The sequence below is a fragment of the Bufo gargarizans genome, chromosome 3 (genome assembly GCF_014858855.1).
Source record: "Bufo gargarizans isolate SCDJY-AF-19 chromosome 3, ASM1485885v1, whole genome shotgun sequence".
NCBI lineage: Eukaryota > Metazoa > Chordata > Amphibia > Anura > Bufonidae > Bufo > Bufo gargarizans.
The window spans coordinates 425,006,510-425,029,381 of NC_058082.1; the positions used below are offsets into that span (position 1 = coordinate 425,006,510).

The 22,872-nt window shown below is 43.9% G+C and overlaps 1 protein-coding gene across 1 annotated transcript in view; it reads right to left on the bottom strand.

The window, feature by feature from the left end:
* Window positions 1-10,616: 10,616 nt before the first annotated feature.
* The window catches only part of FAM72A (family with sequence similarity 72 member A), a 64,787-nt gene continuing 52,531 nt past the window's right edge, over window positions 10,617-22,872 (bottom strand). Inside the window, exon 5 of the mRNA XM_044286618.1 lies at window positions 10,617-12,454. Coding sequence (XP_044142553.1) covers window positions 12,354-12,454 — 101 coding nt within the window. The 3' untranslated portion in view covers window positions 10,617-12,353. The remainder of the gene's footprint in view (window positions 12,455-22,872) is intronic.

Here is a 22,872-nt window from a genome sequence, read left to right on the forward strand (position 1 = left end):
TGTACGGCCACACGGCAGGGCGTAGAGGGAAAGAAGCGCCGTGTGGTTTTTGGAGGGCTGATTTTTATGGACCGGTTTATTTACACCGTGTCCTGTTTCAAGCTCCCCTGATGCACCCCTGGAGTAGAAACTCCCTAAAAGTGACCCCATTTTGGAAACTACAGGATAATAACTACAGGTACATATAATTTTTGGTTGCTTTATATTACATTTTTGTGAGGTAAGGTTACCAAAAATTTTAATTCTGAAATTTCATCTCCATTTTCCATTTACTGTTGAGGCACCCTTAAAGGGTTAATAAAGTTAGTAAAATCAGTTTTGAATACATTGAGGGGCGTAGTTTCTTAGATGGGGTCACTTTTAGGGAGTTTCTACTCTAGGGGTGCATCAGTAGGGCTTCAAAAGGGACATGGTCTCAATAAAAAAGCCCATCAAAATCGGCCTTCCAGAAACCATGTTGGTCCTTTCCTTTTGCACCCTGCCTTTTAGTGATACAGCAGTTTACGACCACAAATGTGGCGTTTCTGTAAACTGCAGTATCAGGATAATAAATATAAAGTTTTGTTTGGCACCGTTTTTAAAACATTTTTTGGACCATGTTAATCTGGGGGGTTAGGTCATGGAGTATTTTTATAGAGGAGATTCTTATGGATGCGGCGATACCTAATAAGTCAACTGTTTCACAATTATTTAGGTTTTAAACTATATTATACTTTTTGATACAATTTTTTTTAAAGTCTGAGTCATTTTTTTCTAAAGTTTTTTAGTCGATTGTATTAGGTAGGGGCTCATTTTTTGCAGGATGAGAGGATGGTTTTAATGGCACTATTTTAGGGGCTATATGACTTTTTGATCGCTTGCTATTAAACTTTTTGTTATCTAAGGTGAAAAAAAAGGTGAAAAAAAAAAACGTGTTAATCTGGGGGGTTAGGTCATGGGGTATTTTTTATAGAGGAGATTATTACAGATGCGGCGATACCTATTTTGTATACTTTAAAAAATATATATTTTAGTTTTACAAACTTTTTGAACTAATTTTTTTGGGTGTCTCAAGTCTGAGAACCATAGTTTTTATCGATTGTCAGATGTCTAAATGGAAAAGGGGATTATAAATGTAGTACTCCATGGAAGTGTGGTACTCCCTGCAGCAACCAATATTGCAGAGGCCCGGATGATTGGGGCACGTCACATTGAGTAGTGGTGTCCTTCTGTATCCCCCTCCTGTGACACACTCTGCACTTTTTTTTGGGTCCGTCCCTTCTTTCCAGTATGGGGGACCACACCTGGAAAGTGTTGGCCAGGGACGATCCAGGTGCCTACAGTTCCCGAGGTACTCCGGCCTGCTCCTTCCCGGTCAGAAAAGATCAGGGCCTTGAGGACTGCCTCATAGAACTGCAGGAATTTCCCTGTGTTGCCAGCGCACTGGAACAGTACAAAAGAGTTGTACATGGCAACCTGCACCAAGTAGACCGCAACTTTTTTGTACAATGCCCGCGTTTTGCGCATGGCGTTATATGGCTTGAGGACTTGATCAGAGAGATCAACTCCTCCCATATACCGATTGTAGTCGACGATACAATCGGGCTTGAAAACCGTTGCCGTGGTACCTCACACAGGGACAGGGGTGATGCCGTTACCATGAATTGTGAACAGTACAAGGACATCCCTCTGGTCCTTATATCTGACCAGCAGCAGGTTTCCACTGGTAAAGGCACGGGTCTCACCCCTGGGGATAGGAACCTGGAGGGAGTGGTCAGGGAGGCCGCGTTGATTTTTCCGCACGGTCTCACAAGCGGACGTGGATCTGGCGGCGAGGGACCTGAGCAAGGAGATACTAGTATAAAAGTAATCCACGTAAAGGTGGTAACCCTTATCTAGCAGTGGGTGCATAAGGTCCCACACAAGTTTCCCGCTAACACCCAGAGTGGGGGGACATTCTGGGGGTTGAATACGGGAATCTCACCCCTCGTACACATGAAACTTGTAAGTGTACTGTTGTAATGTGAACAGTGCTGGAAGGTGTGTTGTCCCACTTCAGGTAGCTCGGATGGGTGAGACAGATAAAATCCAGAGAGTGTCAGTAGTCTCAGCAAAGCATAGTTTGCTGAGACATTTTTGTATACATTTTCGGGCTGGATTTTACTTGGACTGGTGGCTAGGCTTGGTAGAGGGAGGTGCCAGTCCACACCCTTCCAGTACAGGTTTTCCTTTCTACCTGAGGTGATCGCAGTTGAGGCCTGCTGTAATCAGGCTGGCATAAAGCGCCTCAGAGTAGGTTAGTCTGGGGAGAGATACGCTGTGAGATACAGAGACCCAGAGAAGAGGCTCTGTATGTGGTCTAGGCTTGCCAGGCTGAGAGACCAGGCCATTGTGACAGCCCAGAGTTTGGGGAACGCCGTGACGCCGGGATTCAAGGGTCACAAGGCCGGAGTCGGGAGGACTGTTGGGCCACACTTCCCCATACAGGTACGGGACTGATTACAGCCGTAGAGGCTGGGGAACTACGGGCTGAGAAAAAGCTGCATAAGGGTTCCGTGTGTGAACAGGGTTCTGTAGCTGAGTCAGGGCAACGTTAACAGGTGTAGTGAGAGCCCAGCTGGGCAGGTATTTGTTTTGTTTTGATGTATGTGGGAACCTCATCACACCCAGTGATTATTAACTGGACTGTTCAGTGTTTGAAAAATGTCCCAATAAATGCAATGTTTGGCCCAAAAAGCTGTGGTGGACGACGATTCTTGTGAGAATGACCCCCCAAGAACAGCGATCCCTTACATTTGGTGGAGGATGCGTGCAAGTTGTCCACGGAAGAAGGGCAACAGTCGGTTGCTAGCGGCAACAAGACAAAGAGCAGGTGCTACTGGGTGCTGCTTTGTTGCTGTGTAATGCTTAAACAGCCGTAAGTCTCTTTCATCCAGTGGAGCTGTGGCTTGTGATGTGTGGCTCTTGTTACTATTTTGCTGTGCGGTTATTTAAAGGGCCAGTTGGCCAAATAAAAATAAAAAATAAAAAAAATAAAAAAACCTGACCTGTGAAAATGGCTGCGGCTTGGTATCATCCGTGGGAGAAGGACTGCGAGCTAGTGATTTGGGGGAATCCTGCTGGGGGTCACTCTAGATGCCTCCCAGCAGGTGTCTCGTGTCAGGCCTGAACTGCAGGCCAAGTTGTTTCCGGTAGCAACTGTTGGAGTAAGGAGTCTGCAGGTGATCATGGTACCAGGAATCAAGGGCAGGTCTCCAGAGGCTGGATTTTGGAGGATGGTCTCGGTAGAGATGTCCGTGGGATGTCCTCGTCTCCAGAGACTGCTGAACCCGTGACAACAAAGGGTAAGACTGTTCCTGTTAGGGCTCTTTCACACTTGCGTTCTTTTGTTCCGGCATAGAGTTCCGTCGTCGGTGCTCTATGCCGGAAGAATCCTGATCAGGATTATCCCCATGCATTCTGAATGGAGAGATATCCGTTCAGGATGCATCAGGATGTCTTCAGTTCAGGACCGGTACGTTTTTTGGCCGGAGAAAATACCGCAGCATGCTGCGCTTTTCTCTCCGGCCAAAAGTCCTGAACACTTGCCGCAAGGCTGGATCCGGAATTAATGCCCATTGAAAGGCATTAATCCGGATCCGTCCTTAAGCTAAACGTAGTTTCGGCGCATTGCCGGATCCAACGTTTAGCTTTTTCTGAATGGTTACCATGGCTGCCGGGACGCTAAAGTCCTGGCAGCCATGGTAAAGTGTAGTGGGGAGCAGTATACTTACCGTCCGTGCGGCTCCCGGGGCGCTTCAGAGGGACGTCAGGGCGCCCCACGCGCATGGATCGCTCTGGCGTCATTCTGGAGCGCCCCGGGAGCCGCACGGACGGTAAGTATACTGCTCCCCCGCTCCCCACTACTACTATGGCAACCAGGACTTTAATAGCGTCCTGGCTGCCATAGTAACACTGAACGCATTTTGAAGACGGATGCGTCTTCAAATGCTTTCAGTTCACTTGCGTTTTTCCGGATCCGGCGTGTAATTCCGGCAAATGGAGTACACGACGGATCCGGACAACGCAAGTGTGAAAGAGGCCTTATTAACTGTGTGGCAGACCCAGTGACAGTGAGCCAGCTGCAGTTGATACCTGCTTGGCTGGTAGGTAATAAGTCACAAAAAAAACTGTGTCTGAACAGGCGGATAAGCCTGCTGTGATTGCTTCCTCTCAGAAATCTACAGAGGAGAAGGTTTCTGTGTTACCTCAGTTGCCCATGACCAAAGCTTGTTTTGGGATGACAAGGATCCAGGATCCCATGCTAGCCCAGGTAAGAGGTAGCACAATATTGAAACCTGAGACTGGTAAAACAATAAAGGCGCTGGAAAGTCGTGCGGCTAAGGACTATCCGCTGATTTTCACTGAGCGTCAGACTCCAATGAGAACAGGGACTTACAGTATGAACTTGATGTTACAGATATGCTCATGCATGAGGGAATGTTGGGGTGTAATTTTCCCTTATGTTGGGAGTTGTGGAGTAATGGAGACACTTCTGCAGAGAGTGCAAAAACTCCTGCAGAACTTGTACCTGTCCCTTTAAGTGAACGTGTAAGGGAAAGGACCATTGAAAACAGTGATGTAGTTGAAGTGAAAAATGAAAATGTGAGGTCATGTGAATTATATGATGATGACATGCCTTTTCCCTTTCAGGATGTGATCAGGAGAGAAGTGCCCCCTCTTGGTAAAAAATATATGTGATGCAAAAATGCTGGTTAATGTTGTGAGCCCAGAGGGTGTACCACACGTACCAGAGGTGGATATGCAGTACCCACGGGGTTTTATGGTTGCTGGGGAAGTGTCTAATGTGGGGATTAGCGCATCGGTTCCCCTAGAGGTCAGAACTGATAATGATGACACAAGTAATATAAGTGACGCATGTGCCGTAGCCGATAGCAACTCAGAGAGAGAGGCTGCCATGTCAAAGTCTTGCCAAATTGACAGTTACGGGTAGCAACCAGACGATAGTTGTACCTGATGTGACTAGAGTTGAGTAGGGAGACGCCAGCCTAGTGTCTGAGACTAGGCAGCGGTAGATGACCTGACCTGTCAGTACAGCTGCAATCATGAAAATGATTTCTCTCTCTCCACACGGTCCCTAGATACGATAGAGAAGGGACTAGTTGTCATCATAAAGACATTGAAGAAGGCTGCAGAAGGGTCAAAAGAAGAGACCCCGGAAAAGATGAGTGAACTGAAGGGTCTACTGCCTGGTGTCCCGGAGAAGAGGAAAGATTCCAGAAAGACACGGAAGTCTGTAGTAGACATCGACAATAGGCTTGAAGTGTCCCTGGGTGGAAATCCCACAAAGTGTCTAAAGGAGAATGGTGGTACTCCTTTGTCTGATGCTGCAGCAGAACAGAGTAAAGAGCCGCTGGAACAGGAGGCCAAAGAGTGGAGCGCTTCCAACAAGCTAGTGCGAAAAACTAAGAAGGAACAGAAGTTTGGCCAGCTCCTGGCTGAAGAGAAATACATATCGGCTTGGTATGCCGAAGAACGTGACCGAGCGGAGGCTGATGCTCGGGAGAAAAAGTCCAAGGCCCTCTCCTTGGCTAGAGCAATTGAAGAAGTGCTTGAGGAGCGAAATGAATTAGAGAGGCTGAACAAGCAACTCAGAGCAGAGATGCAAGCTCCCATGAGCTGGGAGCGTGTCATGGTCCGTACTGTAGAGTGGGGTCTGGTAGAGGACGTCTCCACTCCAGTACAGCCTGGCACTAGGTTTTTTGACTAGGCCCATGTGCAGCACGAGGCCCCAAAATGTCCTCATCTCGGCTGCACTAACCGGGGTCTAGCCACCGGGCCTAGCCAAAAAGGAGCCCGGGTTCTGAGTGACGAACTGTTGGGCGTACAGGTTCGTCTGCTCCACCATTAGATTTACCAGTTGGTCACTGAAGAAATTTCTAAAAAATTTGTATTCAGTGAAGCCCTCTGTGTAAATCTGGATTCTTGGTTGTCCAACAAAATCAGGAATCACGGGCTCAAAGTTCTCTGGGGTTCACCAGCCAAGTTCACCTGCAGGGGGCTCAGGTGGACTGACCTGGTGGGCCAGAAAACTAGTACGAGCCCCAGAGCTGATCGTACTAGGGTGGGCCACAGGGTCCCTAGCATGGGGGTCCCCTCGATCCGCCTGGCGGCGTCTCCGCCGCCTTGGAGGCTCATCATCGCTTGATGATGAGGAGGATGCGGATGACAAAAGGAACGTGGGGTCATCCTCGTCTTTATTGGGGCTCTCGGACTCGGAGGCAAGGAGGGCGTATGCCTCCTCGGCCGAGAACGTCCGGCGGGCCATAGGGGAGTGTGTGTCTGCGTGTGTGTGTGCGTGTAAATCTTTATTAGGTGTGCGTGTGTGTGGGGGCACGGGACTTTTCCCTAAACCTAACAGGGAAAAATGAACAAAAAAAAAAAAACTGGCCAAATTTTTTTTTTAAATAAAAAAAATTATTAGAACTCTCTGATCAGCCGTCCGAAGCTGATCAGCATTGGGGTGGGCGATGCACTAACAGTGGCCGGATGCTAAAGAGTGCCGGCCACTGTCAGTGTACGCAAAAAAAAGAAAAGAAGCTTGCGCCCCCCCAAAAAAGGGTGAGGGGTGGAGGGCAAGTGGCAGCACCCCTGGGGGGGTCTAGGGTCACACAGCTATGCTGTGGACCCCAGACACCCTAAGAGGATGATGCAACACTAAAAACCTTAACTTTCCCTAAAGTCTCCCTGCCTGAACTAAACCTTTCCCTACCCTGTCCCTAACCTACCTATCTGTGTGGTCCAACGGCCGAATGGAGGAGGAGAGGAGAGAACGAGGGAGTTAACCCCCGCCCGCCCGTGCAGCCAATCAGAAGAGATCCTGTGGGGTGATGTCACCATCTCCTCACAGGATCTAAGGATGGTGATTGGTGGAGTATTATCACACCTACAATCACCATTCTGTTCCGGGTTATCGGGTCACCAGAGACCCGAATAACCCGGAAACACAGCAAACCGCAGGTCTGAATTGACCTGCGGTTTGTTGCGATCGCCGATGTGTGGGGGGCATTGTGCGAGAGTGCCTGCCGAATGAATTCAATAGGCACTCAGTTCCGATCACCGCCCGCCGCGCGGCAGTGATCGGAACTACACAGGACGTATGGGTATGCACTGTGTCCTTAAGTACCAGGACATCAGGGCGTACCTGTACACCCTGTGTCCTTAAGGGGTTAAAGAGAGAACATATCCAATATTATAAAGTATTTTAATAGATTTTATTCTGGTACCTTTCATGATAGCCCTGTGTGGTTTGACTGACAACAATTCTGTTTCAAAAAAGTGATGACACAGACTTGTGTAAGGTCATCAATGGCAAACAATAGTTTTGAGTGATGAAAACAAGTTCTACCTTGGTACTAATGATGGCCGCATCAGAGTTCGCAAGAGGGCTGGAGAGCAACTACTGCTATCATGCTTAATGTGGAGACACACAGTATCAAGACCAAGTGTCATGGTGTGAGCAGCCATTAGTTACCATGGCTATTCCTATCTGGTATTCATGGAGGGAACATTGACCGGCCTTTGCTGTGTCCAGGACGTTGTGAAACCAGTCCTACTGCCTTTTTTTGACTCAATTAGGAACATGGTGTTCTAGCAAGATACCACTACACCACTGCACTTTGCCCCACTACACAAAGTGCTCTTCAGGGTATGCAGCAGCTCCCTTGGCAAACTCAATTGCCAGATTTCCCCCCCATTGAGAATATCTGGGACTGAATGGGACAAGAGATATTCCAGGCACACCAGCAAACAACCACCTTGGCTATTCCTATCTGGTACACTAAGTTGAAAGAGCTTGGAATGACATCTGTATGACCGTTACCATGCCAGAGTGGAAGCCTGTATTGCAGCAAGGGAAAATGCCACTCAGTATTAATGTAATCTTGCCTCAACATATACCGTAAAGGTGCACCACCTTAGTTGTGTGATCATTGACCAAGCACCACTAGCAGTTTATACTTGGTCAATCTCAGCTCAACTGCATTACGTTTTCAGGTTCTTTTTTCATTTTTGGTATAGTACCAAAAACTCCTTTTAAGGTACTATCCTTCTGATATAGTTTACTACTGTTGTGTTCTCACTCGGACATTAAATTCAGCTTTTTTCTTGTCTTGCAGACCTGGATTCAGCTTTTGTCTTGCTCCCTTCTGATTGTGTTGTCTGGTACTTGTAGTCCAACCTCCTGGTTTTGATCCCAGCGATGACCGGAATCTTTTCCTGACTTCTATTAAAGACATTTTTAGCACCATAACCAGTGGCAATTGTTGGCCACTGACTACAACCTGGGAATCTGACCGATCAAGTCCACACCTCCTTGAGGAGGTTAGGTGCTAAGAATGGGGAGATTCCTTTGACTTTGCACCATACCATTATACCAGGACCTTCAAACAATATGAAATGAATGTACAGATGCACACTACTATGGCTGACATGAAAAGACAACAAGCATTACATGTAACAGCACAATGCTTTATGCACAAAGAAACATACTATAATTAAGCCTAATTCATATGATAGTGTTTTGGTCAGTGATATCCATTAGCGACTGTGAGAGAAAACCAGGTGCGGTCAAAGACACAGAATAGGCGCAGACCTTTCCATTATATATTATTTCGGAGTAGGCTCCACTCACGATGTCACGATGACCAAAGCAGTGACGCATGAATTAGGCATGGCTGTACATGAGAATTGCAGTCTCTTTGTGCACACTTTTGTTTAAAATTGTGTGTGGGCCTATCCACCGCAAGGTCACCTCTATAGATGAGAGTCTACACCAGGCATGTCCAAACTGCGGCCCTCCAGCTGTTCCAAAACTACAACTCCCAGCATGCCTGGATAGGTTACAGCTATTAGGGCATGCTGGGAGTTGTAGTTTTGCAACAGCTGGAGGGCCGCAGTTTGGACATGCCTGGTCTACACTATCAGATTGAGCCTAGGTCTATAAAATAAATACAGGGCAATGTAGGATCGAACTACATTATGCGCAAACTACTGTAAAAGCGTTGAACAGATGGGCAGGAGTGCACAGCCTAAACGGAGGCAGCCAGTCTTCCAAATGTACAACATAAAACTTAGACCAGGAGCTTCAAAGAATATGGAATGTATAGGCGCGTGCTACCAAGGCTGACATGCAAACACTACATGTGAATCTGAGGCCATGCACTCTTGCTACTTTATATATTTTATAGGGGAACCTGGTAGTGATCAGTCAGTTGTCAAGAACAAGGCCTCAAAAATGCCTAAGCCTGTAAACGTCAGTCAGTAGCCTTGAATCAACCAGACACCTAATAAAATAATTTGCTCACGCTAGTTTGTAAAGCTTTACTTTTTAGGTGGGGAATTTCCAGTAGCGCGTTGACAGGTTATGTATATTAACCTTTCTCAACTAGGGTGTAACTGTTAATGACTAAATTATCACTTTTTACATGTTGTGAAGTACCTATTACAGTATCACTTGAAACACAGTATGAAGTAAATATCAATTATCACTTCTGGAGGAATACATTTTCACAGAATAGGTAAAGTTCTGAAAAGCTGAATAGGAGCAACAAAATGATCTTACTGTACATGTCATGTAGGCAAATGCACAAATCAGTTTGGTGAAATCTTTGAGCTCAGATTACTATGGATTTCCAGAATGAAAGGGCTCTATACACCTCAGAGATTTCACTTATTTCCTCTGCAAATGGCCATTGATCTGAATTGCCCTTTGTTTAAAAGAAGATTTCCTAACCACTGGAAAAAAATTCTTATCTTGTGGAAACCCTACCAATTAGAAACAGTAATACAAAGGTATTTAAAAATTACTACACTAGAATTTTTTTTCTTTGTAATTCAGGCCCCAAACTGCAAAAATTATTCAAAATTTAGATTCAAACCCTAGATGTCTGGTCCCATAATTAACCTTGATAAGATCAGATGCCTAAATCAGGCCCCAGACCAGACCCCAGATCAGTCCAAAAAAAAGGCTTTCTTCTCCTCATGCCCAGCTTTTCTTCTCTTAAAGACCCGGCCTGCCCAACCGTCCTGACATTAGTCAGCTTTAGGACTTTGGATGTGAGGCAGAACATGTCATCCTGATTCATGACATCTTTGCTTATCTAGAACCACTGAATGTTGTGTGGGATCCTACTGCAGTCCCATGGAACCTGAATCCCAGTTGGGCAACCCTGAATTAGATTCATGTTTTAGTAATGTGTTTAAGCCCTAAATAAAACCCTTTATTCTATAAACCAGTGGTGTCTGGAGCTAAATATTATCTCTACATATATCTACTATTTTTCCAATCAAAACAATGGACACCTTGGTGGAACCCAAACAGACTCCATTAAGACACGTGATAGATCCAGCAGAGTGGTGTGCTGAAGGTTTGGTATTTGGTCAGTAGGATAATTGATCTATAGCACACTTGTATGAGCATGAAAGAATATGAAAAAATATTTAAATAAAAACTTTACAAAGAGGAATATACATTATATTTATAAATTATGTTAAATAACACATAAAATATTCTGTTATCAATCTGACATCAGCGTTAATGATTTTCATTAGCAACAGTGAAATAAGTTCAGTATCAATAACGAAATGCTTTAAAATTTATTAAGCTGCTTTCACACTTGCGTATTTCCATCAGCATTTGTAAGCCAATTCTAGGTGTGGATCCAAAACACAGATGTGCAAATGGTTCAATTATACTTTTTCTCTATGTAGGTCCAAATCCTAGTTTAGGAAAAATACTGTGAAGGTGGCCTAATAGAGGTTAAAAGGCATAAACCAGTTTAAAGGGGTTGTGCAATTTCAAGAAACCCCCCACATGTGTCGGGCCTCTCAACGGTAATATACTTACCCCGCTCCTTTGTGGGTGATGTTAGGGAGGTTCGTCCCCGTCTGCCATTGGGTGCTCGCCCCAACATCGGATCTTTTCATCCATATGCAGTGGCGATGTGGGGACCAGGAGCGGCGCCGTGAGTGGGGTAAGTATATTACCGGTGAGGGGCCAGGCACATGTGGGGGGGATGGGGGGGTTCTTGAAACTGGATAACCCCTTTAGGCCATAGATGTGACTGTGACCAATTTTGTCCATACCTGAGTATTAATACATTAGCACAACACCTATGTAAGACCTACAGATACAATCATTACTGTGTCCTTAGTAGGCATGTACTGCCGCACCACACTTATAAATAGCATTCTTTTTAAAGGAGTTGTCCGACTTACTAGTTTCAACAAAGCCAGCAACTGTCATAAATAAAAGAATGTATGCTCACCCATTTCATCCCCTGCCGCTACCAGTAATGCTGCTCTGATTCTCCCTGCAACTGCAGCCATGACGTCATCTTCTTGGCTGTAGTGATGACGTATCGGTATACATTTTGCTGCAGCCAATCACTTGACTCAAGCAAAAGAAACAAAAGTTGATCGTAGCACTGGAAGTGATGTGGGATGAAATGGGTAACTATGCATTCTTTTATAACCATTGCTAGCTTGGAGGAAACATATTAATAAGTTGGACAACCCCTTTAAGCTTTAAAGGGAGTCTCTCAGCACTTTTGACCATGCTGAAGTGCTGACAGCGCTAAGTAGGGGCTGGCAAGAGCAGCACAAACATAACTTTTATGGAGCTTTACTCATCAGGAGTAGTGAGAATATGAAGCATTATTCTGCCAGGTTCTGCTTTATCAAGCACCCATGGGTTGGATTAACTGTGAAGTGCTCTCTGGACTGAGCTGCTTCACAGCTTCTCTTCTCAAAGTGACGGCTGTAGTGGTCTCCTTGTTGGAAGTTACAGCTGTTACTCAGGGCAGGGGTGGGGCTGTGATACAGAGAGCACTTCACAGTAATGCCCCGCCCTGGGCACTTGAGATAGCAGACCCTGGAAGAATAAAACTTCATATTCTCACTACTCCAGATAAAAAAAACCTAAAAAAGTATGTTTCTACTGTTCTTCCCAGCCCCTACCTAGTGTTTAGCATGCTCAGAACTTCTGAAAGACTCCCTTTGAGTCTATTTATCATGTTCCTTTTTTCTAATAAAAAAAATTACAAGAGATATGCATTACCATTAAATATAAAGTCATAGGGAGGTGGAAATGGTTGCTCATTAGTTTTGCTTTTGCACAGATGAAATAGTTGGGAACTCATTCCAGTGTATTGCTCTCAATAAGACATTGCTGGTATACAGTACAAGCTCTATTTGTTTCAGTCCTACAAATGTTTCTGGAGTTGTAAAGCACTGCAGTACATGTTTATGCTATATAAATGAAATGTATTAATAGGAATAAAACATATTACAGTCTTCTGTAAATAAATCAAAGTTCATCTAAGATAAACCTCATGTTCTTCTTCATACAGACTTAATAATCCTTCTTGATGTTCATCTGTATCTGGTAGGTCTTTCCAGAGCAATATGCACATTCCTAGCAAACCAGAAGCAAATGTTGGTTAGTACAGTCTTAAAAATTTTTACAGCTCAAACTCAGTTTGTCTCATATTTTTTGGCGCATTTTATGACATTGAAAGTTTTGTAAAAATACTGAAAAATATTTCATTTTATGCACGCTGCCATCTTAGACCTCTGAGAGCCCAGAAGCACAATGTCTATGAAGTGTGATAAAAATCTTGTATCAGGCTGCACCAGTCTACTATGTCAGGAGAAAGGTAATCATTTGGAAAACATGCCCCAAATCAATAGCTTACTGAAATCAGACAGTTGTCATTCCACAGGCTCCTTTGACCACTTCAAGCAGTATCGGAGGACTGGTGTGATCTATGCTAATTCACTACCTGAAGAGCTGCAACCCTACAACATAGTTAGGTAACTGGTCCTGAAATAACACAAGGTTAACTAACTACTGCCCTGGTGGTGAATTCCATGTCATTATTGTTATTTTTTTTAAATCCTGAACTCTTGCAGTTTTTACTCTGGCCACTGAGCCTCACTACAGACTGACACTTCCTGTTCTGCAAAGATCACTTCTCAGCAGCAATCTTATCATCACAAGCAGGATTACAATGAAAGATAACATTTCTGTATAGATAACACATGATCCACAATCCAAAATAGGTGATGACACTGCTTATTTACTCCCCCTCCCTGTACAATGACCTCCGTCACATAGCATGTCTAGAATCCTCTCCCATAGAATTCAATGCACATCTCCAAGCCCCTATCGTCCACGTGAAAAGCATATCTCTGCCCTAATAATCCTTTACAAAAAAATAGAACAAGACTACTATCAATCAGAAAAAATGTGCATCAGCATATGGCTTTTTTAAACTAAGTGGCTTCCAATATGGTGAAGTTCAACATCTTCTGTGACCTTCAGATGAAGTGACTAAACTCTACCTCTCTTCCATCTTTAGTCAACCAGCTCATGAAATCCCACCAATCTATGTCCAGTACTCAAAAACCTCCCAAGAAAGTAATGTTGGATTCATTTTCAAACAGATACCAGGGAATCCTGAATAACCCTATTGATTCTGATGGAGTTCATCATAGTTCCTGGTCCCAGGGACAAGAACGGTTCTGTAGACTGCCATATTCTGTCTAAAGAATCATAAAATTAGGAGAAACCCTGACAGAATACAAGTGTGAAGAAAGCCTACACAGCTCTGTTCATCTTGTCTCCTTACTTCATTTCCTCACTAATCTCTAGCTTCCATCCATGTCCACAGTATCCAAGATCTTCATCTGTTTATCATTCTTATCACTGTCTGGTGTCCAGGACTTCCTCTCCCTCAATTTCCACAAAATACCAATTTATAACCTGGCCTAATGTCTCCCCCACATGCTGTCGCTCTACTGACTAATAAGACGGAAATGACAAATTCATTCCCTGACCGCTCATTAGTCCATATTGATTGTAAGATGGAGTGAACAATATATCTCATCTAGCTTGTAATGCATACTTCACAAAAGTCAATTCTAAAGAGTCCTTGGCAAAATCCCAAACCCAGAATACAAATAAGTCAATATTACAAAACACACTATATTTAATTTTGTAATTTAATAAAATAAAGCATGAGCATGTATTCATGAACGATGCACTATAGTGTAGTAAGTCTTCGATCCTGCAGGTGGCACTCTTATCCAGCGGAAGCAAACAATGCACGTGAATATTTGTAGACAAAAGGCGCATCTGTGGGAGAACTCCAAATAAAGTCTACAACCGCTTATGCAAATTGAAAAACAATGGCAATATAACAAAACTATTCAATGGTGTCCTAATAATAGGCAATCTAGCCAAGAGGCTCAGAAATCGTGACACAATTACAGCCATTTTACAACGCATTTTAATGTATTCAGCATCCCCCAGTGGTTCATCAATATTCTCTGCTCTCCTCTTCCTGTCGATATAGTCCATAAGTCATTCTGTCACCATGTCAGCGTTTTACCAGCACTGCATTAATGTGCTCATACGATCCGGTGCATTCTGTACAGTGCTACATTGTACACGGTGATACAGGTTTGTACTCTTTAGCCATAACTTTTCTACAATCAAAAGAACTGTAAGAGCAATATAAACAGTTAAGTAGAAAAGGACACTGTGTGATGTTGACTTAATCATTGCTTCTCCACGAAGATTTCAATTGCATCTGCCAAATAGTGTCCCGGGGAATGCTAAACATGTGTAACTTGGCAGCTGTCCCTCCCGCACGGATCACAGGCATGCAAGTCCTGCTTTATCACCAGTAAACACCTGTACATGGAACATCACCATGTAGAAAACAATGGCTTCTTAAGTAGTCAGCTCGCTGAGCCAGAATAATGTGGGCATTAATAAGGTGCTCATTGTCACAGGCTTAAAAATGCAATTATGCATAAGTCCTATAGTGTACTGTGGTTCCTAATATTTATTTTTTATCAGAAAACAGATAGTAATAAAGTAATAAAATAAAAGGCCATGATCTATTATAAAGTTTATAAAAATATGAGTATGTCCAAGCACTGTGCCCCCTCTCCTCCATTCTACACTGCATATAAGACTAGCAGAGTACAGAGTGACCTGCAACTGCACAATTTACACTGGCCAGAGTTGCCATCTTTAGATGTCTTTGGTGGTAGTTTTAAGTGTCATTAGAGTTTTAGAACAGTTTTTGGTTGAGGTGTTCCTGCTTCCTCATTGACATCTATAAAATCCACAATCAAATCTACTTAAAATAAATAACATGCTACTTCTGAAGCCTCTTTCAAATCAGCTACTGAAAAAACTCTACTGTGTGCACAAGGTGGCGTTTTTAACATTAAAGTCAATGGGGAAGCTGTTAGTGGAGTTTCGAATGTGGATTTAGCAGTGTAAAAAAGATAATTACACTTACCGGTAATTTGAGTTTCCAGAATCCATGACAGCACCAAAGATAGAGAGGGAAATAGAGAGAAAAGGATCCATCCCCACAGATGGAGAAGAAGCCTTAAAAGAGAATGCCGACTTCTGTTTCCAGCGCTGGGATACAGGACACAGAGTGAAGAAGCTCTGTGCTTCCCTCTTATGAAACCTGGCTCCGCTCAAGCCCAATCGACAGTAAGTGGATCCCCAAGTGGAAATCGGTTACCTGCCTCACCGGACACCCCGGTCCATGGACCGGTATCTCCTACGGAGCGGAAGCCGGAAGATATTAAGCAACAAAGGTACGGCCGCAGGCACCATGCTTAGCCTCTCCGGCCAACGACATGGATACAGGCATGGATACTGCCCTGACACAGCTCTCACAGACTTAAGACCTCACTGAGCCTCGTAGAATTGACTATAAATCGCTGGCCATTGAAGTGGCTAAACACCTGGCCCCGACGTTAGGGAGACTGTATCTAAAACCCTGTCGGTGTCTTTACAACAACTACATGATGCAGTGGCGCAGCATGATGTGTGAGATTAGCATCAGCGGAGGAAGACACGGCCAAGGCTAACTATCGTTTACAAGACCTCCAAAAACAGAATATTATATTGAAAGACCGTCTAGAAGATTTGAAAAACCGATCCAGACAAAATAATCTGCGGCTAGTGGGCCTACCTGATAGTGTGGAACCCCAGGCCCTCAAGGACATCTGTGAGAGGGAGCTGCCAATGGCACAGCATCTAGAAGGGAAGCACAAAGTAAAGAGAGCTCACCAGGTGGGACCTGCCCTCGTGACGCTACACCATCAACCGTATCCAAGCCCCGTCAAGTCATTATGAGGTACCTCGACTACTGCGACAAAGAAGCAATATTGGGATGGTTTGGGGTGAGCTGGACCGCAGAGTGAAGGCAAAAGGGCCAACAAGTGCTAAGCATCTCTGGGAACTCCTTCAAGACTGTTGAAGACCATTTCAGGTGACTACCTCTTGAAGCTCATCAAGAGAATGCCAAGAGTGTGCAAAGCAGTAATCAAAGCAAAAGGTGGCTACTTTGAAGAACCTAGAATATGACATATTTTCAGTTGTTTCACACTTTTTTGTTATGTATATAATTCCACATGTGTTAATTCATAGTTTTGATGCCTTCAGTGTGAATCTACAATTTTCATAGTCCTGAAAATAAAGAAAACTCTTTGAATGAGAAGGTGTGTCCAAACTTTTTGTCTGTACTGTATATATATATATATATATATATATATATATGCAGGCGGGGGTGGGTTAGCTTACCAATTGGGAGGAAGGTGTGTCAATCTTGTGAAAAAGAGTTGAGAAAGGAAACAGTTAGATACGTAAGCTTAAAGCAATATATGTCTCTACAGCTAGTATCATTGGAACTATGGGAGAGTTAAAATTATGGAGGGTGTTGAGGGACGGGAATGTATGAGATATGTACAATAACTGTAACGTATACTATAATAGACAAAAAGAAAAAAGGTCAAGTGAAGAGGGATAGCCTGCAGCCCAGTAAAAAGGAAGTAAGAAAAAAAAAAAAAGGAGAAGAGAGAAAACAAGAAGAAGAAGAGATGATTATAGGGAGGAGGTTATGTTTAAAGGGAAGAATTTAGAAGTTTTGGGTTTTAATTTAGAAGGTTTGCAGCCTCTCCGGAGTCTCAGGTTATATCTAGGTTTTCCCAGTGCGATCATACACCAGATATATTTACTGCTTTATGAAAGTAATCTCCTGGAACGTTAAGGGCCTGAGGTCCCCACATAAGAGATGGATGGTGCTTCGACATCTTAAAAAACGTAAACCCGATATAGTTCTCCTACAAGAAACTCATTTGGAATCTGGGGATTTTGACCGCATGAAAACATTGTGGGTGGGACAGGTGTTGGGGGCGGAAGGCGGGAGTGCTAATCCTGATTAATAGACAGTTAAATTGTTAAGTTCTAGGATCTTCTACTGATGGTCAGTGACGATGGGCACAGGTATCTCTGCAGGTTCAGGAGACCCGATACAGTGTTTATAACATATATGGTCCTAACTCTAGTAATACTCAATTCTTTCAGGATTTGGAAGGAACCCCACTAGCAGACTTTTGTGCTGATAAAATTGTGGGGTGTGACTTTAACTCGGTGGTGCAAGAGAAAGAGGGTAGAAGACAATCTACACATACAACGGCCTCTCACCTCACTGTTACACAGGTTAGATCCCACATTACCTAGCTCGGTATAAAATTAGGGAGATCATCACACTCTTTATATCAGCTAAATTTTCCTAACCTGATATCCCAAATCCTGAAGGATTTAGACAGGTGGCAAAGTCTGCCACTTTCGCTAGCGGGAAGATGTCAAATGATTATACCCCTCCAGACTGTCCCACTGCTCTTACGTCATCTTGTTCTTATGAAAATAATCAGAAGGTACTTCTCATGACACAGGATGACCATCACTGGGGTTGCCAATTGTTGGAGAATAGATATATTAGATTTATTTGGAATGGCAAAAGATCAAGAATCTCACTGGAGAAGCTAAAACTGAAAAAGGATCATGGTGGGCTAAGCTTTCCCGACGTACGGGGTTATAACTTAACATGTATTAGTCGCCATATCCTTGACTGGGTTAACAATACCTCATATTATTCAAACCTAAAACTGAAACAACAACTGACCAGACCATGGAATTTAGTGGCCCTACTACACATCAAAATAGCGGGACTCCCACCCTCTGTTAAGAGATCCTTAGTTCTCAGAGATACCATAATTACATGGAACGCAATCAGGAAGAATTTTCGCCTACCATATCAATTCTCTAAGCACCTCCCCTTGACAAACAATCCAGCCTTTGAGCCTGGAAGAAATAGTAAGATCTTCAGCCATTGGGTGAGCAAAGGAGTTAGAAAAATGGGAGACTTATTTCATGAGAAAGAACCATGATACCCAAAGTAGAAAAGAAGTGGGGACTGAGAGGTCCCAACTATTTCCCCTACTTACAGGTTAGGAATTACGGTAGAAGCTTAGTCAGAGACATGACTCAGGAATGGTCTCCTAATGATTTTGACTCCTTTCTTAAATGTACTGGCAGACTATCTATAACATCATTATATCAGACATTGAGCACCAGGATAAGGATTAGAGATCCCAAAGAGTTATTGAAAAAATGGAGACAGATAATAGGCATCACAGAGGTTACAAACCTCGCCTGTAAAGGCCTTACGGCTTTATATAAAGGAATAATAAATGAGAACTGAAGGGAAACCGATATTAAAATATTACACCACGCAATTTATGCATTTGACCTCCCCAGGTCTCCCGGGAAACCAGATAGGCTAATAGCATGTCCCAGATGTACACTATCATATTCTGACTTGTATCACGGGTTATGGAGATGCCCACAGCTGTATGGGTATTGGATGCAAGTGGGACACATACTGAATAAGGTCAGCAGATTCCAAGGAGTTATTACACCATCCTTAGCTATCCTACAGTACATGTAGAGGAGGATGTGAATGAGCATGGAAATGGGGGCAGGGGGAATAGGGGCCTTCCTCCAATAAGACACAGACACAAGTTTGCCAATGATAGCCAAAAGATCTCTGTTGGCACAGTGGCTGACCTCGGTTATTCCGGACAGGGATGTAGTGATTGGGCAACTCAGGCATATCTTTCATCTCAAATGGATTGAATCTCTCAAACAACCAGAGATACTTGGGAAAAAATAGTTCCAAGCATTGAAACATTTATGCTTAAGCTGTTTTATTTAAACATTTTATATGAATATTGACAGGACACGACTGAATAGCATGCAGTGTCAGTTCACAAGGATCTGAAAAGGCCATTAACCTAGACAAGCGTAGTTTGAATACAAACTCCAAGTGCGCTACTCAACCCCCGTAGTAAGGAGGAGCATCCTAGGTAGAGTCATTGCCTAGGTACCTACACTGAGACGCTTTTAACAAAACATCGCTACAAACTGGAGAAGATAGCAGAAGAGAAAGTAGAGAGAAAGTAAAGAGGTTAAAGAAGAAGAGAGGGGGGGAACAGGCGGGAAGGGGCAGGGATAGTCTGTAAAGGCTAAGCAGGAACTCAGATAGACAGCATAGAAATGGAATCTGGTAACTGCTGGAAATCCATCCACTCAGACCAAATCCGAATGTATTTTGCATATTGTCCGGAGCTTTCAGCAGAGACTTCCTCCATTCTTGCTATATATAGCATCTCTTGATACCACTCTCTGATGGAGGGTTCACGGGATGTACGCCAATGTCGGGGAATCACCGACCTTGCCGCTGAAACACAAAATCTCAAGATACTTTTCTTTTGAAAGGCAATTCAACCCGGTAAGATGGAGAGAAGCATTGAAACATTTATGTTAGAATACATCTCGTGTTCGGAATACCCGAGGCTGTTGGGACCCTTTAAACTTTCAACCTGGTACTTGTTAGAAGATCTGAAAGGCATCCTGGGGAAACTAAAGGTTAGTTAAGCCTCTGGTCCCCTTGGTGCGGAGTAAAACGATCGTATAGGGAAAATCAATAGAAAAATAATGGGATGATAACTTGTGGGGTGGCTGCATAGGGAATAGTTTCTTTGGGAGGGATGGCAGGGCGGGTGCGGGAGTTGTGAGGGGTAATTCTGGAATTGTTATATCCAAATGAAGAGCACAGAATGTGTAGACTATTGGATCACTTTATTTGTGCATTAATGTACATCTATTTGGAAATAAAAAGATGTTTAAAAAAAAAAAAAAAAAAAAAAAAGAATGCCTACTTCCTCCTCCGGTTGATTCCAAAGAAGATCAGTAGGAGCCTTACAGATGTAATCTTAAAATCTACAATTTTTTTCTTTGAATTTTATTATGTGAAGCAAAGAGACAATACCTATAACCAAATACAAGTGCAAGGGAGGGAATAAGACGGGTGCTGACATGGGTTTCAGAAAATCTAATTAACGGTCAGTGTAATTATCATTTTTCCCTTAACACAGGCATGCTCAAACTGCGGCCCTCCAGCTGTTGCAAAACTACAACTCCCATCATTCCCTGACAACCTACAGCTATCATCCTACAGAAGGGCATTGTGGGAGTTGTAGTTTTACAACAGCTGGAGGGCCGCAGGTTGAGCATGCCTGCCTTAACACACGACAGCAGCAGAGAGAGAATAGAAGTGGACAAAAACCCTTGGGAGGGACAACCGCCTGTAAGTTCTTACTCCAAGAAGACCTCAAGTGACACTGAAAGGCAAGCAGAGGAAACCCATGACCAATGACAGGTTTGATCTAAAAGAGTATATCACCAACCTAACTATTCAGAGGTGGACAAGAAGAGGATGCATGAAACAATGCCACTAAGGCTGAGATAAGAACCTTTAAAGAACTGAATAAATAGACCATATACCAGAAATCATCTCTATGGATTCCTCATCTTGTTCTTATGAAAATAATCAAAAGGTACTTTTCATGACACAGGATGACCAGAACTGGTGTTGCCTGATGGGGAAGAGACAACTTTATTCTATCCACTGACTCCTTCAGTGCAGGCTACATCGCAGGACAGATGCTTGGATCCAAGGTTTGCTGGCGTGCCATATCACTGTAGACCACATGGATATTTGCTGGCTGCCCATCTTCTCACCCCAACTAGGAGCATTATAGGGCTTCACTAATATGCCAGACTTAGTACAGATCCACCCATTTTCTAACTCTTCACCAGGAGTATCATACAGATCCACCCATTTTCTAACTCTTCACCAGGAGTATCATACGGCTTTGCTAGTATGCCATAATACTGTAGGCCACCTGTAGACTTAATATAGTACTGCCCATCTTCTCATTTCCATCCAGGAGCATTACAGGACTTTGCTGGTATGCCAGAAGTAGCGCAGACCTATCCAACTTCTCAATCCCAACTAGAAGCGCACATTGGTTCTTTATAGCAAACCCTAGATGCATAGACTGAGCTGTCATATAAGCTGGTCCTCTGCTAAACTCGTCATACTACGCATCGTGCAACTCCGCACTAGGAGCCTCGACTGGACCTTGGTTACCTCTGCCAAACTTATCCAGCATCACATGTTTTTAAGCAAAATAAATACCTGCCCTCAACCAGATGGAATATACTGCCCAAGTTCATGATGTGAGGTCGCAGGGCAGGGAACAGTACACCAGGTCACCCTCAACAGTAAATGTAGAAACAACCAACAAAACGAGGTAGCTGCTGCAAGTGTTCCTGATATCGAGGTCTAGAAATACATAAAGACAGAGTCAGCTGGCTAAACGAGGCACAAAGGTAAATGCAGCCAGCCAACCAGGCACAAAAGTAGAGGTTTCCAGTCACAAAAGCAGAATCAGAACGCCAAGCAGGCAAAGGTGCAAAAGAAATCCATGATGCAGGCATAGACACATAAGCAGTCAGCCAAGCTGACATAGATGTAGAAGCAGTCAGCCAAGCAGGCACAGATGGAGAAGCAGCCACCCAAGCAGACAAACATACAGACTCAGACAGCCAAACAGGCACAGACACAAAAACTGTCAGCCAAACAGGACTAGAGAAAGCACAGAGGCCATGAGGCCGTCAGCCAGGCACAGAGACCATGAGGCCACCAGCCAGGCACAGAGACCATGCGGCAGCAAGTAAGGCACAGAGACCATGCAGCGGCAAACCAGGCACAGAGACCATGCAGCAACAAACCAGGCACAGGAGGCAAGCCAGAGATAGAGGCCAACAAGCTAAAAGAATCAGTGGACTAAACATGCACAAAGGCTACAAGCTCAGACGGTTCAAAGGCAGCTCCAATAGAGTCAACCACATACCCAACAAACTAAACACAGGTGCAAAATAAAGATATGTAAACTGCTAGACTAATCCTCCAATGCAAGACTTTGCGCCAGTGCCCTTTTAGACTCAAATATTTGCTGCAGAACCTGACTTAATTTTATCATTAAGGTGTTCCTTGCTGCACAGCTCAGGAGGCCACATGCTCCATGCTCCTCTGTCCGGAGGACAGCAAACCACTGAACTAGGATGTGGGCGTTCCCTTTTAATTGCTCTAAGACTTACTGTCTCCAGCTTGCAACAGCAAGGAACGCAGATTTCAGCTACAGCATGGTCAAGGTTGCTACGTTTGACCTTAACCTTGGTTAAGAATATTAGCTCCCCATCCACTTCTTAAAGAGGACCTAAGCTTTTGCTGAAACCACAAAGGTGCAGCAGCACTTCTCAGAGCACTCTGCAAATTTAATCGGTTTCATCGGCAAAGCTCAGCTTTTCCAGCATTTGGTGTATGGATCCCAAATATTTTCTATGGATCCATAGTCTACATAGTGAGACAGTGCAGAACTGATGCTACTACACCTTTATGGTCTCAGAAAAGGTTTAGGTCAGGGGTACTCAAGTGGAGTACCGTGGTCCAAATCCGGACCGCAGTAGACAGCTGCCCCAATTTCCTTCATGTACTCCTCCTAACTGTATCTGAGTTTTTCCCAGATACAATTTAATACAATGGT